We start from the raw sequence: 26947 nt of genomic DNA on the forward strand, positions 1-26947 counted from the left end.
TGCCAGCAAACTTGACAACCTGAGTTTGTTCCCCAGCACTCACATGGTAGAAGGAGACTGACTGACTCACAAGTTGTCTTGTGACCTCTACACAGGCCCCATGACAGCATGCGCACATGCACGCATGCACACACACATACACACACACACACAATTAAAAATGTAATAAAAATTTAAAAAATGACTCAGCTTAACACAACTTGTTTTGAAATAAAATATTGTCTTCCTCATTAACAGAGTTCTTGAGGACACTGACATGAATATTACTATTTTATGTATCTCAATGTGCTAAGACCTTCTTTCCTCTCTTTCCTGTGAATGTGGAAGGCGTGTCTCCATTCCATAGATGAAGGTAGTAAATAGTGGGTGAGTACCAGATGAGGATCCAGGTAGGATCTGTGCTCTTTGCCACAATGCTTTATTTATTCTAAATCAGAGACAGAAACAAGCACATGAACCTTCATGGCCAGGCTTTCAGTAGCTCTTTGCAGACAACCATGAAGATGCCCTAGGGCTAAATGACACATTGCAATCACTGTTTTCAACAGATGATATTGTGCCTTCGGTTTCTTTTCAAGACACAGTACAGATTTGTTTTGAGAACCTAGGCTCCAATACTGTACCTAGGAAGCAATGTCTTTGCTAAAGGTGACTTGATTTCTTGAATGTTTTTCACAATATTTTTCATATGTGTGTGTGTGTGTGTGTGTGTGTGTGTGTGTGTGTGTGTGTGTGTGTGTGTGTATGTTGTATGCCACAGTGTGCTGGCTGAATTCAGAGGACGGTTTCTCTTTTTCCTCTCTGTGGGCTCTGGGGACTGAACTTGGGTCACCAGGTTTGGCAGCAGGCATCCTTACCTACTGAACTGCCTCGTTTTTTTGGCTCATAGTTTTGGAGGGTGAAAGTCCAAAATCAGGTGGCCATATCTGTTGGACTCTTGTGGGAAGAGTCCGTTTGTCTGGGTCACAATATGGCAGGGAGATGGAAAAGAAAGTGCGTGGGTGCCGTTACGTGAACACCTATTTTTGTAAGGACTATCTTAGTATATTAATCCATTCTGAAGATGGTTCCCCCAGGGATCTAACCACCTTCTGATAGGTCCCACTTTCCAAAGGTTGTTACATTTAGGACAATGGCTCCAGCACACCCGCCTTTGGGAGACACATTGTATTCAAGCCAGTTTTTTTTTTTTTTTCACTCTGAAAATAAAACGTGTCATCACTACCTAGAAAATGGACATGGGTCCCTGGTATTCTCTTCAGACCCTAATGAATCCAGAGTGTACCACTGGATTGCAATTAGTGCTAGATTTGTGCAGTGTATTGCCATTTTTTTTAGTTTTCTTCAAATCCTTTTATTTAAAGCATGTTATTAGCCCCGTTTTTCATCTGAAGCTACAGGCTGGAAGAAGTGGCTGGCTTGGGTCACTGGCTTCTGTCATGTAGCGGGTAAACTTGGCCCTCTGACTTGTATGGGGAGCTGCCCTCACTCTCTGGTGTGTACTGCTTCCCTGTGGCATTATTGAACCTTAGGGAGTTGACAAGAGGTGAGTCAAATGGTGTGAGTATTGAGCTAGTTTTCCCCTTGCTTTTCAACTCTACAGAAGACAAAAGCCAGATAGTCTTTCCATTCAGTGAAGCAGATTCCAGTCATATACTGGTTGAGTATGTAACTTATTGAAGGCTGCATCAAGGAGGAGGAGGCATTTCTGGAGACACTAGTTATGGGGAGCCATTGATGCCTGTTGGGATGGTCTTAATGCTACAACTTTTTCTCCCGGATTTTCTTGAGCTGTCTTTTCTGAGAATGCATGCAGTTCCAAATAGTAACAAGCTACTAGGTTCCTGTGAATGAGACTGTCATATGATTTTTACTAAGAGGATACAAGCTAACATCTGTTCTCCTCAGATAGGACAGTGACGACAGTGATGACAGAACAAAGCATGGTGAACCAGTGGATTTGGTGGCATTACTTACTAGTGCAGGTGGCTCAGAGGTAGCTGAGGCACTGAAAAGCCCACCGGTGTGGGTAACAACTCACAAAAATTGCATCCTTGGAGCTCCCTTCCTAGTTCCCTGTATCCCAGGCAGCTGACAGAAAGACTCCTTTCTCTAGCCATGGTCCATGGCTTTTGTAGCCAGGGGATGGAGTCATAGGATCCTGCACCTTTCATGGGTTTCCCAAATCTCAGAAATCTCATTAGCTTCCTGATTTCTGAATCTGTTGAGCCCCCATGCTCCCTTCAGAAGGAAGCACTTCAGTTTGGAGGAAATGGATGCTCAGTAGATCCCCTCCTGCTCTACCGGGAGTGTGGTCCAGCTTTATCTAGAGGTTTTATTGTTTTCATCATTCTGTAAATTTAGGATCTCACCGGAGCGTTACAGCTGTCTTCAGAAAGTGGACTGTTTTTCTACATCCTTTTTGCTACTCTGCTTTTTATTCATTTTCCTTCCCAAACATTTATATCTTTCTCTCCTCTAGTCTTTAAACTCTGTATTCCTAAATATTTACCTGCATGACCAAATTCTACATGCAGTTCTCAGATTTTAAAAAGCTGTCTGATTTCTGTTCTACCTCTTCTTCAGTCAAACAAATTCAAGCTCTCTTTTGTGTGCTTGGTTTACAAGCAGCCAAACGCATCTTGACTCAGTTTCAGGTATTTTTTTTTTCCAGTGTGAGTAATTCTTCATTTCTCATGAAAGATTTCCATTAGACTGTGGCCTCTTTTAAAACACTTTTAACCTATGATTAACTTATGGAAGTCTGAGATTTAAATCCTAGATTTACTCTCAGAGAATTTTTTTTCCTTTAGCAGAGATCTAGAAATGTCAGTGTAGTGAATAAGGACTCATGTTTTGCCTGGAAAGTTAGACAATCCCATGTCTCTACTCTTTTGTATTAAACTACCACCGTGTGTTAGTGTAGCCTATTATGTTGGAACATATATAATTTACTGCATATAGTTTATTTACTGTGAAATATACCATTGCTATTAAATATACTATTAATTAATAAGTTTACTCATGAAACATAAGGTAAATATTATAAATGCATGAAATTATTTTATGTTTTCTTGTTTACTGTCTTCTTACTAATTCTTGTTGGAATTTTCCGAGAGCAAAATTTAGGCATTTAAGGGCCTTGGTAAATACAGACTTGGGAAGGCAAAATGTTTTACTTTATTCCTCTTTATTTTATGTATATATATTTTTGCCTGTGTGTATGTCTGTCGTATGTGTGTGTGTGTGTGTGTGTGTGTGTGTGTGTGTGTCTGTCTGTCTGTCTGTCTGTCTGTCTGTGTGTCTGTGTGTCTGTGTGTCTGTGTGTCTGTGTGTCTGTGTGTCTGTGTGTAGTACCTGCAGAGACCAAAGGAGGGCATCAGATATTCTGGAACTAGAGTTACAGACAGCTGTGAGCTGCCTCCCCTGTAGGTGCTGGGAACAGAACCTGAGGCCTCTGTATGAGCAACAAGTGCTTTTAACAGCCAAGCTATCTGATTAATTTTAAAAACAAGAGTTGAGGAGACAAGTCTGCAGACCCTCCATTGGTTGGTAAATATAGTGTGAGGTTTGGTAAGTGATGTGTGAGGAATTTTAACTTCCTGAGAATTGGTTTTCATAGCACTCTTTACTTCAGTATATGTTATAACTTCTCTTATATTTTCCTTCCTTGAAGTTGTAAAAGTGTTTCCTACTGTCAGTTATACTCCTTGGTTAGAGTAGGAGGACCATTATAATGTTTCCCATTCAAGTTAGGAGTGAGGATTTGATCTGAACACAATGTCTTTGGTAACGATGGTGTCACCTGACCTTGAAGAGGTCACACTTTTCATGAAATCACCAATGGTTCCAGAACATGCATGGTAACACATCACACTTTTGACAAAGATTTTCTGAGTATCTTGACCAGGCTCGACTAACTTGACATTGTCCTTCCAGAATACAGGGTCCTGAGTCACCAGCTCTCTTCTCTATCCCCTTTATCTACTCTTTGAACACCCCCCAATGCAACCCACCTGCTTTGCTTCTGAACGTAACCTTCATTCATTCTTTCTTCATTCATTCATTAACAGTATTGAGACCCTAATGGAGATGGCAGGCACTATGGATGCTGTTAGGTAGCTGTTTATTTGGGAATTAAAGAAAAGCTTGCTTACTATTGAAAATAAAATTAACCTATAGTTGATTATTGTGTCTTTGCCACTGAGGAAGGGATGGTTCTTAGGGATGTGCAGTGGCTTTGACGTTTGATTTTCTTTTTATTATACACAAATATTTTGGAGAAGGCAATGATGTAATGAGAGCTCAGAATAGCGTAGGTCCTGGGGAATATGCATAGTGACAGTATCCCCCTTTTGACAGCCACTCTCCTCCATTCCTCAATGATCACCAAGCCTTTAGGTCCCTCCACTTTTGGAGATGTGACATTTGTGCTGTACTCCAGCTAGCCCCATGAGAGCTTTGTTTTATGAAAACTAAATGGCAATGTATTTTATTTTCAAATTAAACCAAATTAAAATTAATTTTGTTTTGAGACTTTTGAGAATTTCACAACATATTCTGAGATAATTGGTTTTGCCCCTGGGAATTGCATAAGACAGCAGGCCTAGCTGTGCTTTTTCCTTTGTCCCTATAGGTCTCACTCATGCTAAGATCCTAAGTAGCAATTATTATTGTTGTTGTTATTACTGACTTTGAAGAAACTTACTTTGGAGTGATAAAGTTTTATCTTAAGTTCACCAAGAAAAAGATTGTTCATAGTTAGTTTTTGTTTGTTTAGGAGACAACAGGTTATGGGCAAAGAAGCCATTTGTTGGGAGTTTGTTTTTCTTTTTCTTTATCTTATTTAACCTTTATTTTACCCACTGGGAAAACACTGATAGTAGTTATACTGACTGCCTTATTAGTAACAAAAAAACAGCTAAACACTTGTGTTGAGAGAGATAGAGAAAAAGAGATGTTTATTTTTTAGAGGATGGCACTACCCTGTCATATTATTGATGCTGGTTGGACTAATTTTTTAAATTAATTTTTACATTTCAGATATAAGTATAAGTAACTAAGAATTTAAAAGTAAAGAGATTACAAATTGAGTTGTGTGGGAAGTATAGAGGAGAGCAAGAAAAGAGATACCTTAATAGAAGGAGCTATTCTAGGTTTGAAGAGAAATCTGGTACTAGGGAAATGTCCAGAGATCTACAAGGATGACCTCAACTAAGAATCTAAGCAATAGTGGAGAGGCGACCTTAAATGCCCTTCCCCTATAATGAAAATGATGACTACCTTATATGCCATCCTAGAGCCTTCATCCAGTAGCTGATGGAAACCGAAGCAGAGCTAAGCACTAAGCCAAACTCCTGGAATCCAGTTTCAGAGAGGGAGGAGTGATGAGCAAAGGGTTCAAGGCTGAGGATACCCACACAAGCAGCTGACCTGAACAAGGGGGAGTTCACGGTTCCCAGACTGACAGTTGGGAAACCAGTATAGGACTGAACCAGACACCCTGAATGTGGGTGTAAGTTAGGAGGCCTGGGCAGACTATGGGGCCTGTGGTAGTGGATCAGTATTTATCACTAGTATACGAATGGCCTTTGGGAGCCAGTTCTCCATAGAGGGATACTCTTTCAGCCTACATACATTGGGGAGGACTTAGGCCCTGTCCCAAATGATGTGACAGACCTTGATGATACCTCATGGAAGGCCTCCCCTCTCTGGGGAGCAGAAGGGGGGTGGGATGGGGGCTGGTGGGGGGGTGTATGGGAGGCTGGGAAGGAAAGGAAACTGGGGTTGGTATGTAAAATAAGACTGTTTCTAATTTGAATTAAAAAATCTAGGAAAAAAAAGAAATTGAGTTGTGAATGCTATGTTTTAAAGACACAATTATGAACCCAAATGTCATTTGGAAAAGTTGGTGGGCCAATGCCTTTTTACATGTAGGCCAGGTTGGTTAATAAACTTTATAAGCATTTATTATTTGTTAGGGTGTTGTGATTTGGGGGAGGTCTGCATCCTGTACACGATTTCCACTAAAGGTTGTTCTGAGAAACTGGTGGCCTCTAATCAGTGCCTCTGAGGTTCCCTCCTCTGTTTGGTGTCAGAAAAACAACAGTTCAAGGGAACAAAAGAGATGCTAGTTGCAATATCTAGCATGTGTTGCACATTTCATGCCGTGGAGATGCTGTGTTCACCACCTGACATGCATTATCTTAATTGTGTGAGCATAGATACACTACTTTGTGTATATGTAAAAAGATATAACTTTGTGTATATGTTTTAATGTTTACATTTACTTGTTTATCTGTGTATGTGTGTGGATTCCTATACCACATGGGTGCTGGGGATTGAATTCAGGTCATTAGGTTTGGCAGCAGGCATCTTTACCTGCTGGGCCATCATCCCTTCCCTATTCTCACTTTATAGAGACACAGGCTATATGATTTAGCTGAGGTTATATCAGGGGACAAGGTGGCTTCTGTGCCATTGCTCTACTGTCCCCTGCTTCCTCCTGATACAGGGACTGTGTGCAGCTAATCCAGGCGATGCTCCCCCTCTGCAGTGAATGCTTGAAGATGTTGGTCTAGTGACCCTGAAATTCCCTGGCTGAAGGCCAATCAGCCATGACCATGTGCTCAACCACTAATCAGGAAATTACAAGTAGCGTACTGGGGTTTCTCACCACCAGTTGGTTGAAAACAACTGGATGCAGATTCCTCCATCCGGTACCTGCCTCAAGGTGTGTGGGGTTGGGGGAGAAACAGCCTTATGTTCTACTAATGGGAGTTGATCCTGACTTCAGCATTTGGAAAACAGAACTAGCAGGACTTAAAATTTTGAGTAACTACTTTATCTTATATCCAAGACTTCACCAGTGAGTAATTATATGTAGAAAAGTGTTGTGTGTGGTGTTGTTTGTAACAAAAGCTGTAAGTAAATGAGAAATGGTAGAATGCTGTCATGCTCATAACATCTCGGACAATTGACACACAGTACACTTTGCTTTCTTTCCTAGATATAGGACTGATTTGAAAATAAGACCCAAGCAACTACCACCAGAGATTAAAACATTACTTTAATAATGATGGAGCTGGTTGATCTCAATAGGCTTATTGTCCCCTTTCTACTAATTAATTATTATTATTAGTGCTTGAGTATTGAGGGTTGAGCCTAGGACCTCATGCATGCTGGGCTGTAACTGTTATCATCGAGCTCTATATCCAGCCCTACCCCTTTCTTCACTTTTTATCTACATTATCTCTCCAAGTTCCCCAGGCTGGCCTTGGACATATGATCCTTTTGCCGCTCTGCACCATCAGGACCACTCTTACTTGAATGAAACCAACTTCCCGTCCTTAGAGTAGCAAGACTCCCAGGTAGGTAGACAGGCTTATTCTTGATGAGGGAAGGAAGCCCTTAGGTCCTGGACTGGGCATGCTCAGTGCCTCCCTGTAACTTTTGTTAAATCACCTACTGCCTATCTGGGAACTCCTCGGGTGCACAGGAAGTGGAATGCATCTTCCTTTTTTATGGTTTGGAACTTAAACATCCTCCGAACGTCATGTGTTGAGGGATTGACTGTCAGCCATTGGCACTGCAAGGTGATGTTGGAACCTTTTATAAGAATGGGGGCTACTGAAAGTGTTGGGGGAGGGATATAGCCTTGAAGAGAAAATGAAGATCCTGGCTCTTCCTTTCTCCCATTTTGCTTCCCAGCTTTCATTAGGTGAACAGAGATCCCCTTCACTCATTTTCCACCATGTTGATCCGTCCTGCTACAGGGCCACAGCTATGGGACCAAGCGGTCATGGATGGAAACCTCCGAGGCTGTGAGCCACAAAACCTTTTCCTCCTTTAAGATGATCTACCCAAGTTTTTGTCACAGCCACACCAAGCTGACTTATATACCTTCCTGGGAAATGAAATGGAAATGACAGGCTATCTGTAAAACTCTAAGGAGAGAGGAATGTTCACCTTCCACCGCCCCATACTGTGGAATACCCAAAGCTTTAAAAAGCAGAAGTTAACTCAGAGGAGCGGATTTCGTGGATTAGTTGCTTTTCTCATTGCTTTAGAGGAATTTCTTGAGGAAGGGAAGCTTGCTCAGGCTCACAGTTCAGGCGATACAGTCCAGCCTGCAGCAGAAGGCTGTGGAAGCAGCTCTGGCTGTGATGGCAAAAGGCTGCTTGCCCGTATCATGGTGGGTTGAGAAGCAGAGAAAGGGAAACCCAGTGCTCAACTGACTTCCCCCCTTTCTCTTTTTATTACGTCTGGATCCCAGTCTATGGCAAGGTGCCGTACATTCAGGATGGGTCTTCCCTCTCTGCCAATCTTCTTTGGAAACACCCTCACAGGCATACCCAGAGGAGTGCTTGACTAATGCCCTAGACATTTACTAATCCAATCAAGTTGACAGAATTAATCACCACACCGAAAAAGATACCCATCTTCATAGCTGAGTGGAAAACCATATCACAGGGTAGGCATTATACCACGACTGTACGAAGCCAAAGGAGAAACCAATGCCTGTGAATGGAAACTGCCTTTTTATATTTAAATTAAATATAGAAAAGGTATTAAGGAATGTTCAACTGATCTTGTAAGAAGGAAGGTGGGTGGGTGGGGAGATCATCCCTTCATTTAATTTTTTCATCTTCTATTGAAAATAGATTCCTGTCATTTTATTTAAAGTGGGCATTTATTAATTTCATAATAAAATGGAATCAGTGAAAATTCACATGGCTTCTTACAATGGGTTTCATTTAGATGTGGTTTTCCTGGGTGCCTGGAAGAAGGAAGGGCATGCATCCCTGCAGTATGTTTCATTCAGTACTGGAACAGCAGGTATTAGTTTAATTTGTCTGAATGGCCTGATACACTCCATATGGATCAACTGGTTTTCATGTGTGTGTGTGTGTGTGTGTGTGTGTGTGTGTGTGTGTCTGTGTGTGTGTGTGTGCAGCGTGTGCATGCATGCACACGTGGTGTGGTGTATATGTATATGTTCATGTATTTGTGCCTCTTTGTGTGTATGTACAGGCCCTGGGTTGATGTCAGATGTCTTCTGTGATGCCAGGCACAGTTGCTGGGGACCCAAACCGAGTCCTTATGCTAGCATGGCAAGCACTTTCTCAACTGAACCACCCCATAGCACCTCCCTATGTGCTCATTATTCAAATTTCAAATCACATTGCGATTTTATTAAATGCAACTTAGAGATACATATTTCACATGAAATTTAAAATATTAAAAGACATCTTCAGATATAACAGCATTTAGAAACCAAACCCTGGGTTTGAGGATACCTTAAAAAGATTAGAGTACCTGCTGGGCAAGCATGAGGAATGAGGACCTGCGTTCAAATCCTTGGTCCCTATGTAAAAGAGTCAGGAGTGGCCTTCCAAGCCTGCAATCCCAGTGCTGTTTTGCGGGGCTGAGACAGGAAGCTGTTTGTTTTTAAACCCTGTGTTAAAACTTAGGCCTATAATGTTCTAAGTCTTCCTCGTAGCCTTCTTCCAGTGGATAAATCAGAGGATGTGGAGGAGCAAGGAAATGTTAACAAATGGCACTCTGGATTTGCCAGCCAGCACATAGGAAAGCCATGTCAACAAAGTGTCAGTGATGCCATAGTTCCCATTAGCCAGGTAGTAAAAGCAGATCTAGCTGTCAGGAGATTCCATTTCCTTCTGTAGAGAGTGTGGCCATGGTCTCCACATCCCTCTGGGGACCATTTGAGGGGTTTGGACCAAATCAATGTAAATCTTATATGTTTCTGAAATGCCTTTAATTACTGTAGCATATACTCATATTCCCTTTATCTGCTACTTACCAGTGTGATGAGTGGAAACCAGACCCAGCTCTATCTGCCCGCTAGAATCACGCAGGGAGCTTTTACAACAGAAAGGGCTCTGCTCCTTTATTGTGGTTCAAAGTGAGGTCCTGGCCCCTATTTTTTTCAATGCTGTTTTGGGAGGGAAAAAACATTTTTATTACATAGTGTGTGTGTGTGTGTGTGTGTGTGTGTGTGTGTGTGTGTTGCTGCATGGGTTTAGAGGTTAGAAGTCAGAGGACAATTTGCTGGAATTGGTCCTCACCATCTACCACATGGGTCCTGGGACTTGAACTCAGATCACCAGGCTTGTCAAGTGCATTTACCTAATGAGCCATCTCTAGCACAAACATCAGTTCTTTCCAATTTTGTTGGGAGAATTTTTTAAAATTTTAAATTAAAAGTTTTTTCAAACATTCCTTTGTTTCTAGTGGTCAATCGAGAGTTGTTATCTCTGAGTGGTCTGGTTAGTCAGCTAACACTACAGTTTGCAGCTCAGCTAACTCATATGGGATTTTACAGTTGAGAAAGTGCTAGCACATTACACTTCATGACCATTACAGGCCTGAGGATAGATATTATTTCCTCATATAACCAAGAACATGGTGGTAATGCTTTACTGGATGTTATATTTTATTATCCAACCAGACATAGAGAAGTTGATGACAAACTCAGCTGGGTGGTACTGAGTCGCATGAGAAATGTCATTTCATAAAAATGTTTAATGCACACAAGTATACACATTTATGCAATATTTTATCCATATAAGCATTATATAAATGTGTATTGCCTATATTCACCACACACACACACACACACACACACACACACACACACACACCACTCACCTGCTAGTGTTAGGGATGTGTAGATCTTGACACCGTAAGATTACAATGCCATCCACAAGAGTTCCACTTGCTCTTCCAGGCCTCTTCAGCATCCCTTACCCTCTCCAGATGACCAGAGTTCTTTGCTAAGACCCTATTCCTACATGGGCCCCTCTGACTTCCCACTCTGTTTTACTTTCGCCTGTATCCAAGGCTGTGGAGAGCCACAGAAAGGCTTGCTTAACCTGAGTCAGGAAGCTGTATTTGGACCCAAAATGTCTTCCAAACACCCATGTATTAAGGTGTGAGGCCTAACTGGATGAAGCTAAGTTACTGGGGGAATGCCCTTGAAGGAGATGTTGGGACCTCCTGTCTCTATCCTGGACCTTATGAGGTGAGCAGGCCTCCTTACCACATTCTCCTGCCATGATGGTCTATGCCAACTTGTGCCTGAAGCACCAAGGCTCACTGTCCATGGACTGAAAATGTGAGCCAAAAGATACCTTTGTTTCTTTCTTTTTTAATGGTTTCTTCCAAGTGTGTATCATATCCACAGGAAACAGACTTCACAAGGGACACCTGAGTTCTAGTCCTAGCACTCTGTGACCCAGAACACTTACCAGGCTCATTTCTTTACCTAGAAAACAAGATGTTGGAATTGGGTGAGAAGGTTGAGCTAAATGAGCCCATTGATGGGCTCAGGTGCCACACTCCCTGAGCTGTTTTTCTTTATGACAAGGTTTCCCATAGCCCAGCCCGGCCTCAGACTTGCTGTTTACCTGAGGATAGCATTGAACACCAGATCCTCTTCTCTCTACCTCCTCAGTGTTTGGATACAGGTGTGTAGCATCACTCTCGGTTTTATGCAGTACTAGGGACGAAACCCAGGGCTCTGTGCATTCGAGGCAGGTACTGTAACAAATGAACCACATTCTCAGCTTAGATCTCCTGAATTCAAATCCAGTATTGCCCCTGACTTTCTGGTTGTGTGAGCTTTTAATAAATTTCTTAACCCTTTTGTGACTTAATTTCTTTGTCAACCACATACTTCAAATATCCTTAGATTTGTGAAGATGAAAGACATATTTAGACAGATAAGAGGACTCAGGCAAGTTCTGGTCATGTACTTGGTACCATAAATGCTAGCCACAGCATTATTATTATTGGCTTTTAATACTGGCTAATAGTGGCAGTAAATTTTATTTATAGAGAAGGTGGGTGAGAGCATGTCTGAAGACAGGGTGTTCCAGATCTCACATGGTCCTGGAGTCTATTCATTCTTCCCCGTCTACTGAGCCAATGAGTAGAAACACATGACTTTTGGGTAGATTTATCCTTGTCATGTCTAAGGAGACACCACAATCATTTGCCTCTCAATAGTGTCAGTTTTTAAAGAGTGTTCATTCTGAGTTGTAAGTAACACAGCGCTGCATGCTATTTTCAGGACAGGGCAAGGCATAAGTCTTCCTGTGCAAGTTAAACTATCACCAAGTATGTGTGGATTGTTTCTCTGAGAATTAAGAGGGCTAATCTCTTCTTACTCGGACAGCTGAAGGAGACTTGGTATGTGAGAATACAAACTTGGGGGACTTGGAGAGTTTCACTCAAAGAACAGCCATTAGCAAGAACTTTTAGCCCTTGTAGTATTGCTTTGAATTCCTCCTGGATAGCACTGGTGTCTTGCTGGGTGATGAGGATCCCCAGTTTAACCCAGAGTGCTACCACATAGCGTAGTGTTTTAAGGAATTGGTATTTTATTTTTTATTTTTGGCAGTTGTTGACAGTCTTTGAGATGATTAAATGAGGCAGTAGATGTGAATCACTTTGAATGACACCTGACAATTGTTGAGCCCCTGACACATAATATGTTTCAGTAAATGCTGATTGCCAGGTTGGGGAGATGACTCAGTAGATAAATTGCTTGCCTCGGCAGTATGGAGAGCTGGGTTTCATCATCCAGAACCCATGTAAAAACTCCAGTTGTGATGGGGCTTGTCTCAGTGCTGCAGATTGCTGGCCAACAAACTTAGCTAAATTGGTAAGTTCCAGGTTCAGTGAGAGACTCTGTCTGGAAGGATAAGGTGGGAAGTGACAGAAGGAGTTACCCGTTAGGTACTAGTGCACACACACATACATGAATACACACATTTTAAAAAAGTGTTCTTTGTCACTGCTCTTAAGCTTGTGTGTTTGAAGCAAAGGCCAAAGAACAGTGGATTTTTTTCAACATGTACAATCATAGAATGAACAATCATTCCACAGGGGTGGTAGCATCCAAGCAGGGCCAGCAGCTGGGTGGTCCTGTTAGCAGTCATTTTGGTGTAGCCTTTAGGTATCTGGCTTCAAGTTGTGATGAGGCCCACAGCATCCCCTGTAGCCTTGACTTTGAGCTCTACCTACTCTACCTTCTGGGATAAGAACAGTGATGTCTACTTTAGCTCATGGATTTGGGAAGAGGGTTTTTGTTGGGCTGTGTTGCAAGTGAAGTCCACCAGTGTCTCGGAATGTGACCATGTTTGGAGATGGTCTTTAAGGAGGTGGTGATGAAAATGGTCCATATAGAATCTAGCATAGTTAGTGTCCTTATATGGAAAATTAAGACAGTGACACACAAGATGATATGAGGACACAGGGCGCTAGTCAGTAAAGCTAAGGAGAGGCACCAGAGAAGCCAACCTTGCTCACATCTTGGTCTCAGCCTTCCAGCTTCCAGAATCAGGAGATGATAAGTCTCTGTTGTTCAAGGCACTTGGTTTGTGGTACATTGACATGGCAGCACCAGAAATTGTATAAGCAGCAGTAATTTTGCCCGAGTGGTAGAGCTTCTTGGGAGAATGCTAGGAACTGAGACTTGGTGGTACAGAATCGTGAGTGACCTCCATGGACTCTGCTGTGACTTCAGCCATTGTACTTCATGGTGCTGTCCCTAATTGTCTCCCTGTGTCTAGGGAAGAAGGCTACCATATAAAATTGTCAGAATCATTAGTGTGAAATTTGTCATTGTCCCTCATCCATCATAAGCACTCAATAAAAGACACTTATGTTCAGGATGAGAGGAGATATCAAAGGAAAGTTCACTGGATTGCAAAATTATGCACATTGATTATCCATCTTTAATAACATTTGCGTATCCACAGGCTGGGGAGAAAAATGGGCTCATTGCAGATTTAAAAGCATGTCTTGCTGACATTCCAAGGCGCTGGGAATAAGGATCTCTTTGAAAGGGAAAAGTAGCTAAAGGGTGTGGAACAGACACTTTTTGTTCTGTGAAACAGAAGACAGAAGGGAATCACAGTTTGAGTTCCCCTTCTGTTTTCTTTTTTGGGGTGTGTGTGTGGGAGGGGGAGTGCAAGGTGAGGGAGTGCTGTTTTTGGTGGAATGATTTTCCTTTAAGTCAGGGATCATTTAACCATGTTGATTTTGTCTTGGCGGGTATAAAGCAGTGCTGCTGAGGAGAAACGACCCAGGCCTGCCCTCTTGCTTGCCCCTCCTTGCTGTACTGCTGGTACACTGCTGGAGGAGAGGGAAATCATTTTGGACTGTTGATATTTGCTATCTGTTAAAAATAGTGTGCTTGCCTGTCTTCAAATAGGAGGAAGGCAATAGTTTTAGGACCTGACACAGTTTGTTTTTAGTTGGGAGCCATGAAGGCCATGAGACAGAAATCCCCCAACAATAGCTTTCTATTATGGTGTGAGAGTAGCAGAGGTTATTTTCGAGCCACATTTGAAAAGCTCAGCACAGCATACCCTGGGCGGTGGGGTAAGAACACACACTTTGGGGGTGTGTTTGATTGCCTCCAAGTGATTTTGAAATCTTGTAAAGGCTGTGCAAATTGAGCTTGTGCTGGATCTGAGTCATGCCAGCTTAGCTTGTGTTTGGGAATCTCATCAACAAAACAGCTGCCCTCTGCTTGTCTTTGTACAGCAGGGTCCACACAATGCTGTAATTGTGGGGATAATGTTGCTGGAATTCAGGAATGAAACTGCAACCCCCAGCATGCCTCTGGAGGCCACAGCACTGGAAAAGGAAATATCCCACCAGTGGCCAGTGTTGCCTGTAAATGTGAAGAGTTTAATAAAACGATATTATGATGCATACACATTTTCTTTATCCATGCTTCCTGAGGTTTAATATTTGGGGGATTTGATATATGTTGAATTCTTTTCATGTAGACAAGTTTTTAGAATGAAAAAAAAAAAAACAAGAAAAAAAAAAGAAAAAGAAAAATTCTCTCCTTTCCAGTCCCCTTTCTGGAAACTTCCTTGACTTTCAAGTTTGTCTCTGCTGTGGGTTTATAAAACTCAGCTTAGGAGCTGAAAACCCAGAGAATGACTGGGTTCAGGGTCGTATTGCTTCTTTGTACAGAAGGAAAGGATGAAGGTGATTTGGGTTCTATGTGAATGTTGGGTGGGAGAGAGACTGGGCACAGAGCAAGCAGGGAAGGGGCTGGGGATGTCAGCTGGAAATAGCCCTACAAGAGTCGGTGAATTAATTTATCATGTGGCTCAACTTCGGGGAATGTAGACTACCAGAGAGTGCATGCACTGATTCAAGCAGTCATATATGTTAGCTTCTTTAGTCTAAAGATGACCTTAGGTGATGGTAGAGCAGGGCACTGATCAGACACTAAGGGTGATCAGACATGGAGGGCTGGGGTGTGGCTCTTACTAAAGCTAGAGATGGATCTAGAAGACACAGGAACCTCAGTGAAGCTTGGGCAGTAAGGAATCTTTAGACAATATTTTACAATCACTTTTAGGCTCTATTCTTTTTGTTTGATTTTCTTGTACTTTGGGTTTGACATAGGGTCTTGCTAAGTTGCTTATCTGGCCTAAAAAATTATGCATAACCTAGGCTGACTTCAAAGTTGTGATAATCCTCCTGCCTCTGCCTCCCAAATGCTGGAATTTTATCTATATGCCATTATGCCTGGCTAGGTTGTGTCATTCATTACTTAACTCATTGAAAGCTTTCTTTCCCTTTCATACCACAGTTTCAAAGTAGATTGTGCTGGAGCAAAGGGGGGCACAAACATGGGTTAGTGGGTCCTGCCCATGAGGGCTATGCTCCAAAAATTACTACTGTATTTCCTGAATCATTTCTCATGTACAAATGCTCCACGGTTCCTGGACAGACAGGAGAATAGAGCAAATTTCTCTGTGGCCACTCTCCTGAGTAAATATGCCCTACTGTGGCTATAGGCTGGTCGCTGGGCTGAGAGGAAAGAATGTCTGATACACACACACAGACACACAATTAACTTTTAATTTTTTTGTAGACAAAAATCTCCCTGTCCTCTGAGGCTGTCCTTGTACTAGCTATCCTCCTGCCTCAGCCTCCCGTCTGCTGGGATTAGAAGAACGCTCTGCTGCACCAAATTCTCACTGTATTCTGTGTGCAGGCATGCCCGTTGTTCATTCACCCTAGATTGAAAGACAGGATCAAAGCCTGCATAGCAGGCTCCCAAGCCCTCTTCTCTGGGTCTTCTAAGGTCATAAGTAAAGGTGGAGTCTAGTGGGAACAAGTGTGTTTGGATGTCCAGTGAGATAGAATCTTTTAAACAGAGAGGAAACAGTACAGTCATCACCAAAGGCAGAACAAAACTTTCTGAAGGTGCCATTTTTCTATAGGGGACCTAAAATATTGTTGCATTTTATTGAGAAAACAAAATGAGCTCAAGTGGACCTGGTCCCCCCTCCTTCCTCCTCTTCCCTCTTCTCCTCCTCCCTCTCCTGTAGTAACCAGCTGCCCCCCTTCCAGGCTTGGAAAAGTGCTGATGAAATCTGGTGGTTTTATTCATGTCTTAAATCTTTTTTTTTTTCTTATTGCTTTCTAAAAGTGCCTTGATGCGCATGCTCGTCCTCAATCCGCAGTCCTTTGAAGGGCTTGCAGTACTTTTCTAGTTTGTGATAATGGTTGAAACACTCAGCATGTTTGCAATTCGATTTACCTTAAGTTTAAAATGCAAGGACACATGTTTGTCTTTGTAAAAAATTAGCTGATCTTTCTCAAGGATTTTGAGGAATATATTTCTTCTCCTTCCCTCCTTCCCTCACTTCCTTCCCTTGTTTGTATATATAGACCTGGATGTCCTTGAATTCATCTATGTAACCAGAGATGGTGACCTTGAATTCCTGATCTTCCTGTCTTGGTCTCCCAAGTGCTGAGGTTATAGGCAATGTTCCACCATACCTTGCTTCTAACGTTTTAGGTAAAATCCTCCATCTTATCTTCTCTCTGTTTTGTCCTCCTCCTCCTCCTCTCTGCCTTCCTTCCCCTTCATTGTTCATGCTGGAGATGGAGTCCGGGACCTCATACATGCAAGCCAATTGCCCTACCGCTAAGCCATGCCCACAGCCCTTACCAAAATGTCTTCAGTGACAGATCAGAGAGATTTGTTTCAAAGGGAATGTGGTGTCTTTCATTAAAGTTGGCCAGACAGAAAGAATAGAACAACTTTTTCTGTGGCCACTTTCCTGAGTAAATATGCCCTACTGTGGTTATAGACTGGTTTCTGGGCTGAGAGGAGAAAATGTATGATAAACACACACACACACACACACACACACACACACACACACACACACACACACCTTTTTGTCCTTAAAGTTGACAATAGAGGTTTAATATGGGTTGTGTCTCTTGTGATCTCGTGTCACGCCTTGAACTTGAAGACTGTGTTTTCTTACTTGGTGCTGATTTAAAATAGGAAAACTGGGGTCAGAAAACACCTGATGGCCATCTTGGCAAAACCTTGGACTTTTAAGTTTTCATAATCAGTTAACTATTCTTGTTGTGACCAATGCTTGACAAGAAATAGCTTAGGGAAGAGGATTTATGCTGGCTCACGGTGTTCAGGGATCCAGTCCACCATGGAAAAATGGCATGTGGAAAGAAAGGTCATACTGTATCCATAGTCAGGAATCTGAGGGCAGATAGGAAGTGGGGCTTCCCCATTCCCATGACGTACTTCCTCCAGTGAGGCTCCACCCACTAATGATACAACAACCTTTGAAAACTAGCCTCAGTAGCTATGGACTCAAAAGTTCCAGCACATAAACCTGTAGGGGATGTGCTGCATTTAAACCACAGCAAGAGGTTGTGTCAGACAATATACTCTTCCTTTTAGGGAAGTGCTGGAAGTCAGGAAAGGAGACCCAGTCAGCAGACTTTTGGGCTCCTGAGAGAATGGTTCTCAATCTGTGGGTCACAAACCCTGTGAGGACATATATCAGATATCCCGTATATCAGATGTTTACATTATGATTCATAACAGTAGCAAAATTACAGTTATGAAGTAGCAACGAAAATAATTTTATGGTTGGGGGTCACCACAACATGGGGAACTGTATTAAAGGGTCACAGCATCAGGACAGTTGAGAACCACTGCCTGGGAAGGAGAACATTTGAAGGTTTGCAGGGGCTGGAGAAGAGACTCTTGGGTTTATCATTATCTTTATTTTTTGTGTATGAGTGTTTTGCCTGCACATATGTCTATACACCACATAGACTGTTGGTCATCTCTTCTCCAAACACTCAGCTGAGGTGGGAAAAAATAAATCTAAGTTTCAGGGGCATTTTGGTATAGACACCTGAGGCAAAGCACTGAAAATGTCTATTCTCTGTCTCCACAGGTTAACTTTGTGGCTTGCCAACTCTTTGCCTTGTCTGCTGCTTTCTGGTTTAGAATTTACTTACATCCTGGCAAAGCCAGCCCTGAGGTCCGTCACGCATTGGCCACCATTTTGGGCATTTATTTTGTTGTGTTTTGTTTTGGCTGGTGAGTATGAACCACATAAATTCTAATTTTGATCACTTGGATGCTTTGTGATGATATTCTTGGTAAGAAATATATGGCATTGTAAAATGCCTCCAGTACTGAAAAGATTGGTGAGGTTGTGAATGTTGTAGATATCTTACTGTAAATTAATGGGGATATCCTAGGAACGTTTACTCTTGTTATAGACTGGAACCAACAAAGGGGCTAACCACTGAAAGTCAGTGCTGTTTTCTTTTCTTTTCTTCTTAAGACTAGACCTCTACAGACCTCCTTGAGTCATGTAGACAGAATGCTATAAGGTTTAATTCTTCCCAAGAGGGGACTCCTCCCTAATCTTTGTAAATGTTGGTGTGTTTCTTGTCTTGCTATTGGAGACATGGTGTTAGTCCAAAGGCTTCGGTGCAGGGATTAGGGACATGAGTCATTCTCTAACAGACAGGGAATTAATCTTAGTACAGACACCTCCTAACACCCAAAGATAGCAAATACCTAGGGAGTGGCACTTCTTGGGGTGCATGCATTAGAGACTGATGTTTATAGAAGTGTTTCTTCAAGGAAATTTGTGAGTTTGGTCAAGGTACCAGGAAACTGCTTTAAACCTGCCACAAACCTTTGGGAAAGGGTGCAGATTTGGAATCAGCCATTGTGTTAAAACAACAATAACGAAAAGCCCTGAGCTGGGCATTGGTGGCGCATGCCTTTCATCCCAGCACCCGGGAGGCAGACAGGTAGATCTCTGTGAGTTCGAAGCCAGCCTGATCTCCAGAGTGAGTTCCAGGATAGGCTCCAAAAGCTATACAGAGAAAGCCTGTCTTGAAAAAACAAAAACAAAAAGAAAAAAAGAAAAAAGAAAAGCCCTGAGACATATATATGGAAGTGGGATTTTGGTACTGGTACTTTGAAACTTAGGAAAATATCTTTGAGACTTAAAAACATAAAGTCCACCCAAAACAATTCCTTTTGGGTTTTCAATTTAATATGGATGTAAACATCCTCACTTACTAACTTACTGATTCCGGACATTCCTACGGCTGCACCTGCAAACCATGCCCAGGTTTTCCAGTGTCTTTTCTGTGATACAGTGTTTTGATTCTGTAGAACAATACTTTGACTTATGTTTTCTCATGAGTTAACTTTGGAATAGATAGGGGTTGGGTATCCAATGGGTGGGTCAGTCTGAACTGTTCTCAGCATCTTCCCTCCCTTTTCCTTGTATCTTAAAGGTATGCTGTGCATCTCTTTGTGCTGGTGTTGATGTGTTATGGAGTCATGGTCACTGCAAGTATATCCAATATTCACAGGTAAGATCCTGAGATAGAACAGTGTGTGTGGGAGGAACTTGTGGTCTTTGGGGGAAATGTGTTTTGCTTATTCCCCATGAGTGATGTGTCTGAGCTTCTCTAGGATGTTAGATAACAGGCCTTCAAAAAAGTCTTTATGGAAAAAGGATGCAAAGTGGGATTCAGTTGAAAGAAGGTTTATCCATTTATCAGGCAGCCTAAATCCGGGCACAACTTAGATCTTCACCACATTAGAGTATGATGCAGCTATAGAACAGAAGAACTCTGGAGATAAAGCATGGCATGTTTGCATCTAAAAATAAATGTGTTGAATGAAGGGAGCCACCCTTGTACTATGTTTTAGAAAACCCAAGCTTGTGTGGGGTGGTGCCAAGAGATGGGGCAAGGGTCATGGAAAGAAGCATGTGGAAATGTGCAGGGTTGAGGCAAAGTCCATTCTCAGATTTGGGTACAGTTTTCTGAGTGTTTGCATATATCAAAACTCATTAGTTGTATACTTTGAATATGTCAATATATATTACACAAGAGAACTACTCAACGAGAAAGCTAAGTTTTGCTGTGATGTTTGCTTTCAAGGCACAGAACTTGTTTAATTCTTCCTTGAAGTCTATAGGATCACATGATCAGCAGATAGACTCCCAGAGTGTGTTTTACAATGTCTGTCTTTCCTGGGGTCTGTCTAAAAACTCAGTGTTGATTCTGCCTTGTGGGCTCTAGAATGTTATAGGTCTGTTTTGTTTTTTAAATAAGTTTCTTTTATTAAAACAGTTTATTTGGAGGGCTAGAGAGAAGGCTCACTGGTTAAGAAAGGCTATATACTGCTCTTCCGAAGATTCAAGTTCAGTTGCTAGAATCCAAGTGTGGTGGCTCACACACAGCTGCCTGTAACTCTAGCTTCAGTGAACCCAGCTTCTGGCTTTAATGGACACATACATTCATGTACACATACTCACACACATACACACAACTGAAAATAAAGTAAGTCTTTAAGAATTTATTTTTGTTTGTATGTATGCAGGTGCCTCTGTGAGTTAATGGCCCCCACCTGGTACAGGTGCCTGAGGAGGCCACTGGATCCCCTGGAGCTGGGGTTACAGGTGGTTAAAAACCCCAGGATAGGGATGCTGGGAACCAGTCTCTGTCAGAGCAGCAAGAGACCTTAACTGCTGAGCCATCTCTTCAGCTGCTAGTCTGTTTTGTGAATATACAGACTTGTATTTTTTGCTTATGTTGCATTTTCAACATTTAGAACAACTCCTGGTACAGGCAATATTGAAGGCTAAGTAAATATTTATGAAAGTAATGGCCAGGGTGCTTTGAAAAGATACTTGCAGGCTGAGTATGGGGGTGCACACCTTTAATCCCAACACTCAGGAGGCAGATGCAGGAGGATCTCTGTGAGTTTGAGGCCAGCCTGGTCTACAAAGAGAGTTCTAGGACAGCCAGGGCCACACAGAGAAACCCTGTCTCAAAAAAGCAAAAACAAAAACACTAAACCCAAAACAAACAAAAACCAGTACTTGTACTTTGCTGTTTCTTTGTTCCTTGCTTCTTTGAAAAGTCCCCCTTCTGGCCTCTGGCAGCCCTTGATTTGTGAGGCCATTGCCACACTTCTTAGAAACACTGACATGTAACTTTTCAATATATAATTTTGTAGTTACAATAAAATTTTCATTTTCAGAGGAAAGTCTTTTTACATGCTTTTAAACGTCATAGTCTTCCACCTTTGTATCCAAATGAGCTGTGGAAATGTGGTTTCTAAGCTCTCTCTCCTCTGTGCTGTCCTTGAAAAGACACTATTGTTCCTTCCAGAAGAAAACCAGGAGGTCCGTTTTGCTAATTTGAAAAGGATGAGTCTGGTAAATACTTTACATGATATGTGTAATGCTTACAAAAGCCTTTAAAGGAAAGTCATAGTGGGGAATGGGGGCTAATGAGATTGCTTGCCTTCTTAAACATGGTTTTGAGCATTGGTCAAATCACTGGTTCTCAGCCTTCCTAATGCCATGACCCTTTAATACAGTTCCTCATGTTGTGGTGACCCCAAGCATAAAATTATTTTTGTTGCTACTTCATAACTGTAATTTTGCTGTAAATTTGTTATGAATCATAATGCAAATATCTCTGTTTTCTGATGGTCTTAGGTGACCCCTGTGAAATGGTCATTAGATGCCCGAAGGGGTTGTGATCCACAGGTTGAGAACCACTGAATTAAATGACTAGTAATAATGTTACGATTTATAGCACATTTCCTTTTCTTTTATTCCATTTTGTCACATTGGTGTTTTCTTTTTCTTTCTAAAAATTTTCACACACTTTTTGGGTCATGTTCTTACCCTCCCTGATCTTCCCAGATCTCTGGTCCCACCCTCCTTACTTCATATCCTTTCTCTTAAACAAACAAACAAACAAACAAATAAAGCATGAAACAAAAATCAAACAAAAACACAAAAAGCCCCCAAACCCCATGGATTCTATTTTGTGTTAGTCAGCTATTCCCCAGCACACAGCCTGCCCTGTGTATGTAGTTGATAAGCCCAACATCACTCCATTGAAGAAAACTACTTTTTTTTTCTCCCACTACTTACCAACTGCAAATAGCCTCTTGGATAGAGGTAGGACTTTGCTGGCTACCTATGATAATCTGTCAGCTCTTCCTCATTGGCATGACACTGTTGGGGCATATTCTGGTTTTTGGAAGGTCAAAAACTTACACGAGCTCTTGTTCCATGGCAGGTCTAGGTTTCTAGGTTTCACTCTAGAGTCTGGAAATGGGACATTCCGACCTAGGTGGATATGGGCTGTTCACAGACAGACAATAATTTTCACCATGAGAGTAAAATTGGAAGATGCCCAGACTTGTCCTTCCTCTTTTTGTTTGCTTGAATGGTTGCTAGTTTGCAGAAGTAGGGAGTGGTCCAGTTCCCAAAGGAAGAACTCCATGTAACTTAAATCATGTCTCAAAGTTGTTTTCCTCTGAGTTGTTTCAGGAAAAGAACAAGAGGCTGAGGCTGGAAAATGTGAAATCCAAACAGGTCGGGTAGCCTCCCTGTGATTAGCTTTCCCCAACTCCCGTGAGGTGTGTGTGGGGTTTGTAATAGTGTGAATGACTTTTTTCTTTTTAGTTGAAAAAGTTGTGTGATTATTTCTGAATGATTATGAATAACCCCTCCCGTGTGTGCATGTGTGTAGGTAGGTGTATGCATCTGATACATGCATAGGTGTGCATGCATGCATGCATACATGCATACATGCAGAGACCAGAGTAGAATGTCAGATGTTCTGATGTCCTCCTGTTGCTGGACATCTCATTAGCTTGAGATACTGTCTCTCACTGAAACTGGCTCTTCAGAAAACTTCTAGGATCTGTCTGTCTCTCCCACCCTCGTCCCCCAACTGTTAGGGTTACAGGCAAGTACAGCCATGACCAGGCTTTTACATGGGTGCTGGGATTTTGAACTCACATCTTCATGCTTGTACAGCAAGCATTCTTACCCACTGAGCCAGATTCCCAGTCCCCTTAATGCAAATTCGGAAGATGATGATTTTATGATCTCATCTAAATTGTTCTCCTTTTCATGTTCAGTGTTGAGAGTTGCATCTTGTGGCTCAGAAGAAATACGGAGAGGTAGTGTTGTTTGCTGTCTTCAAGGAACCCATTTCTGGCCTAACTTTCCTCAGGATGTTTTGAGAAAGTTCTTAGGGTACCACCTCTGTTTCCATCTCAAGGCACAGTATTAGGCAGGGAGCAAGGGCATCAGCTTGCTCTCCCGGGGCCAGCTGAAGCAGTTCTAGTTCATATCTTCCAGGATGGAGGCCTTGTGTGACAATAGGTGATGTAGTTAATTGATTCTGGAGACCTTGCTTTGTGCTATATCCTAGGCTAAGCTCTTTTTAAATGTATTCTATTATTCTCAATAAATAAATGGTCAATATATCAGTTGATATTTGATTTTATTATTGCTAACACAGTCTTTCTAAAACAAATGTGTTGGATATAGATGTTCCTTTATTTTTTTGAGTTGAGGTAATGAATGTTTATGTAAGTTGATGAATTTTTATAGAGAGAACATACCTAGTCAGGTCAATGAGAGAACATTACTACTGTCTTGTTCTAATCTCTGCCACACTCCTCTTTCCAAAAATAGCCACCCTGCCAATTTCTCATACCACAGATTGCTTTTACAAGTGCTGGGGTTTGAACTCCTATTACTTTGTGTTCACAATGTATGTTCTCTGCAACACACAGGGATTCAGGTCCAGCCAGGTCAAAAATGTCCTGTTATGTTAGGATTCAGTATTTCTCCCTGTCATTTGCAGCTGTAGTTTAATTACAACCACTGGATTGAATTGTTTACCTTGTTAGGGAAGAAACAGTTGGAACTATAGTTGACCTGGTTCTAGAAGGTTCTGTTTTCTGTTAAATCTGCCTTATACTTCTGCCTTGAGCTCGTGAACTGTCTAGAGAAAGGAACTGGAAGCCAGAAGTAGCAAGGCTTCCTCTCCTCTTCCTGCTCTTGCTTCTCATGGCATCTGTTCTTGGCCATCGAGTTTGTCGACTGTCTTCGTGGTTAGAAGGGACTGAGGATGGATCCAAGGTAAGGGAGGCCTTTCTTGAGGGAGTAGGCTGATTGTTCTTTATGGAAAGTGGTTTGGGAAGAAGTGTTTCCAGTTTTGAAGGCTGTAAGATTTTGGAATATGAGCATAGACCACAGTGGCATGAATATTGAATCTGAAACCTTAATACTGGAAATGTTTTGCAATCTGAATCTTTTTGAGGGCTGACGTAACACTCATTCTTTTTTTTAAATTGTGGAATATTTTTCATTTTAGAATATTTCAGATTTTGAACTTCTGGGTTAGGCCTGTTTAACCCTCATTGTTTTCCTTTCTTCTTTTTGGTAATGCTGAGTAGCAGGCTCAGGTCTTTGTGCACAGCAGGCTAATGCCTGACCATTACCCTTCAGTTGTAATGTCATCCTCCATAACTAAGATGAAAGAGAACCTAATGTTGTCTAATGCTTTAGAGAACTCTTTATGCTCTCTACCTGGCTATTGTCCTTACTTTACTACTCCCTGGGCTGACCTAGAATTCATGAGTTATTTTAATGTGAACATGTGAGTCTCAGTACAATTTAATGTCAGAATATTCATCTTCCCTGGTTTATGACATATGTTAGAAGTTATAGCCTTTGGATTTATATCTCTATCTGTTGATTTCCTGAGACATATAAAATGCTAACTGTATTCAGTTCTTCTAATAGTCATGATGCCCTCCCTACCTGCAATTGGCATGTCAGGTTAAGGGCTGGTATGTTGAGGGTTCCAGTGAGTTGGGGAAGCAGATGTCCATGTGGATAATTATAATTCATTAGTGTTCTGTACTATAAGAATATAAACAGCTGAGCAGTGATTTATGCTGGGCTTGGGGAACAGGGGTGGTGTAATAGGTAGGATGCTCTGGAGAAGCAAGACCAGTAGAATATGCATATATATCCAGACTTGATGGTATATGCCTTTAATCCCAGCACTTGGAAGGCAGAAGCAGAGACAGGCCAACTTAGTCTACATAGAGTGAGTTCTAGGTCAACATAGTCTACATAGAGTGAGTTCCAGGCCTGCTAGTTACAAAGTTAAAGTTACAGGGTGAGACCCTGTATAAACACACACACACACACACACACACACACACACACACAGAGAGAGAGAGAGAGAGAGAGAGAGAGGAGAGAGAGAGAGAGAGAGAGAGAGAGACAGAGACAGAGAGAGAGAGAGACAGAGACAGAGACAGAGACAGAAACAGAAACAGAAACAGAAACAGAGAGATGGAGAGACTGAGACAGACAGACAGACACATACACACACACAGAGAGGTGGGGGGAAGAAACAGAGACAGAAACAGACAGAGAAACAGAGAGAAGCAGAAGACAGACTTGCATACACATGAAATAAAGGGACTTTATTAGATTGGCTTAGGTGATAGAGGCTGAGTCGTACAACAATGGCTTTCTGCTGGAAAGGCAGAAAACCTTGTAGGAATTTAGTCTCAGAAGTCATAATCTGACACTAAAACTGGAGCTCCCTTGTGTACAGAGCTCACACTGAAAGGCTGAAGAAGTTGGAGTCTGATGATAACTGCACATGCTCAGAAATAAGCAGCTAGAACTGGAAAGATGGCTCAGCAGTTAAGGGTACTGACTGCTTTTCAAGAGAGCCCAGGTCAATTCCCAGCATCCACATGGTGACTCACAACTACCTGTAATGCCAGTTCCAGAGAATCTGATGCCTTCTTTTGACCTCTGTGGGGACTGCACACACTTGGTACACAGGCATACATATAGATAAAACACTCATACCGATAAAATGAAGTTAGGAAATTTTTAAAGAAAAGAAACAAGTAGGTGTACAAATGCTTCTTTCTCCTTAGACTTTATATCTATATTCCTGTTGGCTTTACCACCCACATCAGTTAATCTTCTCTTGAAGTACCCTCACAGAGACATCCAAAGGTATATTTCCTCAGCAAGTTTAAATACAGTTAGGTTGACAACCAAGATCAACCAGTGAGGATGTCCCAGCAGTTGGTAGCAGAGAGGTGGCATTGGGCTGAGCCTTGCCTGAGAACTGGGAAGTTTTCAGATGAGCTGTAGGATGAAGGAATGGTTGACAGGCAAAAGGAAGGGCATACAGAAAGGCGTCTGGTCTGAAAACAAGATGCAGTTGTAGACCATGGGCAGGCCGATGTAATTGAGCCAGAGCTGAAGATGAGTCTACAGGGGTGGAGGAGAACTTAGAGTGGGATGCCCCTTGCATGCTGTGCTCAGGGGTTTTCATTTGACTTGATAGTGGGATCATTGGACATTTTAAAGTAAAGTACTGCTCCCATACTTATTTGTACACTTAACACACAGTAGATGAATTTGGCTAACAAACCCTAAGGGACGTTTGTGCTTTCATGAAATGTACAGTCAAGAAAGGGAGACAGTGGCTCATCAGAGTGTCTTAGTCTGCTGAGGCTGGCAACGACGAAGTGCTCTAGCTAGGCTAGACAGCTCCTAAAGACAGAAATTGGTCTGTCATATCTCTGGAGGGTGGAAGCCAGATTCTAACCAGCCAGAGCTTCTGGTGAGCATCTGGCTTCTTATAGTTCTTTATGGGAAAGCTCTTTGGATATCCCACTGGCTTTCCCAATTTCCTATGTACCTGAGAATGA

The 26947-nt window shown here is 42.0% G+C and overlaps 1 protein-coding gene across 3 annotated transcripts in view; it reads left to right on the forward strand.

The window, feature by feature from the left end:
• The window catches only part of Mboat1 (membrane bound O-acyltransferase domain containing 1), a 104072-nt gene that overhangs the window by 33843 nt on the left and 43282 nt on the right, over positions 1-26947 (forward strand). For all 3 annotated transcript variants that reach the window (XM_035442884.1, XM_027409310.2, XM_027409309.2), the window contains exons 2-3: positions 18288-18433; positions 19657-19734. In XM_035442884.1, the coding sequence (XP_035298775.1) occupies positions 18288-18433; positions 19657-19734 (224 nt within the window). The remainder of the gene's footprint in view (positions 1-18287; positions 18434-19656; positions 19735-26947) is intronic.

The sequence above is a fragment of the Cricetulus griseus genome, chromosome 3 (assembly GCF_003668045.3).
Source record: "Cricetulus griseus strain 17A/GY chromosome 3, alternate assembly CriGri-PICRH-1.0, whole genome shotgun sequence".
In the NCBI taxonomy this organism is placed as follows: Eukaryota; Metazoa; Chordata; class Mammalia; order Rodentia; family Cricetidae; genus Cricetulus; species Cricetulus griseus.